The sequence below is a fragment of the Staurois parvus genome, unplaced genomic scaffold (assembly GCF_062004578.1).
Source record: "Staurois parvus isolate SC_StPar_1 unplaced genomic scaffold, SC_StPar_1.0 ptg000423l, whole genome shotgun sequence".
NCBI classification, from domain to species: Eukaryota; Metazoa; Chordata; class Amphibia; order Anura; family Ranidae; genus Staurois; species Staurois parvus.
Window position 1 is genome coordinate 5,178,877 of NW_028318219.1, and position 3,624 is coordinate 5,182,500.

The following is a 3,624-nucleotide window of genomic DNA, read 5'->3' on the forward strand; positions in this document are numbered from 1 at the left end:
AAGTGGAGTGCTGACAGCTCACTCAGTAGTTCTCAATGGCTGCAAGAATGCAGACAGAAAGAGAAATGATTGCTTTTACATCCTATATGGGTGTAAAAGCAATCAGTGTAAAAAAAAAATAAAAATCTTCATCACCCCCCACAAGTAGTACAGTGTCACCATGGTGACACTGTACTGCTAGGGTGATAGTATGTAAAAAACAAATACAAAAAAAAAATAATATAAAAAAAATAAAAATGTTTAAAAATTATAATTTTTGGTTATAAACTAATTTGGCTTATTTTTTTTTTCTACTAAAAAGAATAAATTTTGGCCAAGATTTATGATTAAATATTATTTATATGCAAAATTTTATAAGAAAAACACTTTTTTTCTAAATTTTTGGACATTTTCATTTACATAGCAAAAAAAATAAAAATCCCAGCGGTGAAAAAATACCACTAAAATAAAGCTTTATCTGTCTCTGTGGTAAAAAATGGTAAAAAATCATATGGGCACAGTGTTGCATGTAAATCAAAAACGAATTCTCCTGCGCTCTAGGACCCAGACAGGTGGCGAATGGATGGAACCAGGCCTGGAAAAATCGACCACCAATGCATGTAGGGTTGTGCGGCTCCAAACAAGGCTGGGGAAGCCCAACCAATACTGCAGAACAAAATGAAAACGAGAAGCGCACCAACCTTGCGCATTACCTCAATAACCAAAATTTATTAATTATAAAAATATACTCACAAACAGCGAATAAAATCAGGCATGTAAGTCCTCAAAGGGACTTGAAGATAGCGCGAATCCCATCAAGGGGATGGATATTCAGTACAGCTGACGCGTTTCGAAGGGTGTCCCTTCTTCATCAGAGCTAGTGATATTTTTATAATTAATACATTTTGGTTATTGAGGTAATGCGCAAGGTTGGTGCGCTTCTCGTTTTGATTTCGTTCTACAGTGTTGCATGACCGCGCAATTGTCATTCAAAGTGTGATAGCGCTGAAAATTAATATATTCATTGACTTAAACCCAAAACCCACAGTTACAGTGAAAAATCAAATCCCAAAGGAATTACCCAAAAAATTGTTAAGCAATAAAAATAAAAAATATATACATAAATAATGTCCCAATACACAAAGTGTCCAAATAATATGTCCAAACTAAGATCAATTCTTGATAGGAAGACGCTTCCTACTCCACTGAAGAAGATACAAATCAATCACAGGTGCTCTTCAAATACCTCAAAGAAACAAAATCTAAACATAGTATATTACCTTTTAAATATCAAAACTAAGGTGCCACACGTGTATCATGCAAGAAGAACACTCCAGTGTCACAGCACTTATGTGAAAAGTAAATTAATAAATATCACTGCAAACTATATATAAAGTGCATAATAACCCTAAATCAAACAAATTCCAGCTTGTAATCAACCACATATGTACAGAGTGTCCTTAGATTGGTATCCTCTTGTTCCTCAGGACCTCACAAACAGACCAGGAATCAGTATGTGAATTATAATCATATATAAAATTTATTGTAGCCACTTACATATAAAAACGATAAGATCAGCAAAACGGCATCCTAATGACCAGTATACGATCCCCTTTTCCGTGTGTAGAGGGTCTCCCGATCACCAGGTAATTCCCCCTTTGCCACTCCTGTCCAGCACTATCACTTTTTTGCTCTGGGGGACACCTGAAGTGAACCGTTACTCTCCAGACCTCCGACACACAGGGGTTCCAGAATCCAAAATGGCTGCCGCGGCACTTCCGGGAACGTCAATTCGTCACGTGCCCTGGACGCGTTTCGTCACTTCCGGACTTTGTCAACAAGGATCACATACTGATTCCTGGTCTGTTTGTGAGGTCCTGAGGAACAAGAGGATACCAATCTAAGGATACTCTGTACATATGTGGTTGATTACAAGCTGGAATTTGTTTGTTTTAGGGTAATTATGCACTTTATATATAGTTTGCAGTGATATTTATTAATTTACTTTTCACATAAGTGCTGTGACACTGGAGTGTTCTGCTTGCATGGTACACGTGTGGCACCTTAGTTTTGATATTTAAAAGGTAATATACTATGTTTAGATTTTGTTTTTTTGAGGTATTTGAAGAGCACCTGTGATTGATTTGTATCTTCTTCAGTGGAGTAGGAAGCGTCTTCCTATCAAGAATTGATCTTAGTTTGGGACATAATATTTGGACACTTTGTGTATTGGGACTTTATTTTATTTATGTATATATTTTTTATTTTTATTGCTTAACAATTTTTTGGGTAATTCCTTTGGGGATTTGATTTTTCACTGTAACTGTAGGTTTTGGGTTTAAGTCAATGAATATATTAGTTATTGGTACTTCAGGGGAAGGATATTGATATGACTTTAAGGGATTTTTGAGGATTTTATGTTTTTTTGTGTGCTGATTTATACTTATTCTATTTAGAGCTGAAAATTGCCCTGGACAGGAAGGGGGTAAAAGTGTCCGGACAGGAAGTAATTAATATAATTTAAAAAAAGAAGCCCCAGGACATTAAGAAATTATTACAATTATTTGTAACAATTTGTTCTCTTTTTTGTTTATGTATACGTGAAAAAAAAATTGAAAAGACCGTACAACCCTTTTAGGGTTGATTTTGAAAGACGTGTCTTTATCCAACGTAGATTTGTAACATATTAAATATTTTCCGCAGATTTATATGTTACTGGATGCCCCTGTGCTTTGTATTGGTGGCAGTCTGTCATAGTTTATCTTTTACTTTTAAACTGGTAACTGATTAATTGCTCAGACACAGATCAGTGGGTTGCCTGAATGTTGTGGTGATGGAACTTGGGTAAGGAGTGTTTAATCATCTGAGCTGGCACTGGAGAATGCTGGTTAATTAGTAACGATTCTGCATAAACTATTCATTCAGCTTCTGTTTTTCTGATTGATCTCATGCTTTCTTTCCAGGTCCCCTCCCGAGGGATGCTGAACAAAGATGGAGGCCCACGCTGGCTTGTGGACGTGGAGCTGGCTCCCCTGCCTCCTTCCTGTTGTCTCAGGTCCATACGGCGACATCGGGGGACTGCAAGGGGCCAGCGGACTTTGCTGCGTAGCGTGCCCGGATTTGTAAGCGATGGCCCGGGAAACTATTCTGTGAACGGCAACTGTGAATGGTTGATAGAAGGTATGGAGTAGTCAAATTGGTGTTTCGGCAGTGTCATGTTGTTTCCACGAAGTAAAACATTGCCAGAATTGATATAATGGGGGAGATTTACTAAAAACGGGAGCCCTAATCTGGTGCAGCTGTGCATGGTAGCCGATCAGCTTCTTACTTCAACTTGTTCAATTGAGACTTGACAATAAATCCTGAAAGCTAATTGGTTTCTATGCAGTGCACCAGATTTTGCACTCTCTAGCGTTTGTAAATCTTCCCCATTTTGATATTAAAGAGGAACTTCAATTTGTTTTTTTTTTTCTATTAATCTCCTAGCGGTCTGATTATGTCCATATTTCTGTGCTCAAGCGGTACTTTTTTTTGCATGGAAATATGTTGTTTTTTTATTGTAGGCCTGTGATTTTTAGGAATAAAGCTGGCCATACATTATACAATTATCTTTCCAATTTTTCTGCCCAATTTCCTTTAGATTTA

The 3,624-nt window shown here is 37.0% G+C and overlaps 1 protein-coding gene across 1 annotated transcript in view; it reads left to right on the plus strand.

The window, feature by feature from the left end:
- The first annotated feature begins 2,947 nt into the window (after positions 1–2,947).
- MEGF8 (multiple EGF like domains 8) overlaps positions 2,948–3,624 on the plus strand; it is a 106,627-nt gene continuing 105,950 nt past the window's right edge. Inside the window, 3 exon segments of the mRNA XM_089687375.1 lie at positions 2,948–3,021; positions 3,023–3,064; positions 3,066–3,159. Coding sequence (XP_089543501.1) covers positions 2,971–3,021; positions 3,023–3,064; positions 3,066–3,159 — 187 coding nt within the window. The 5' untranslated portion in view covers positions 2,948–2,970.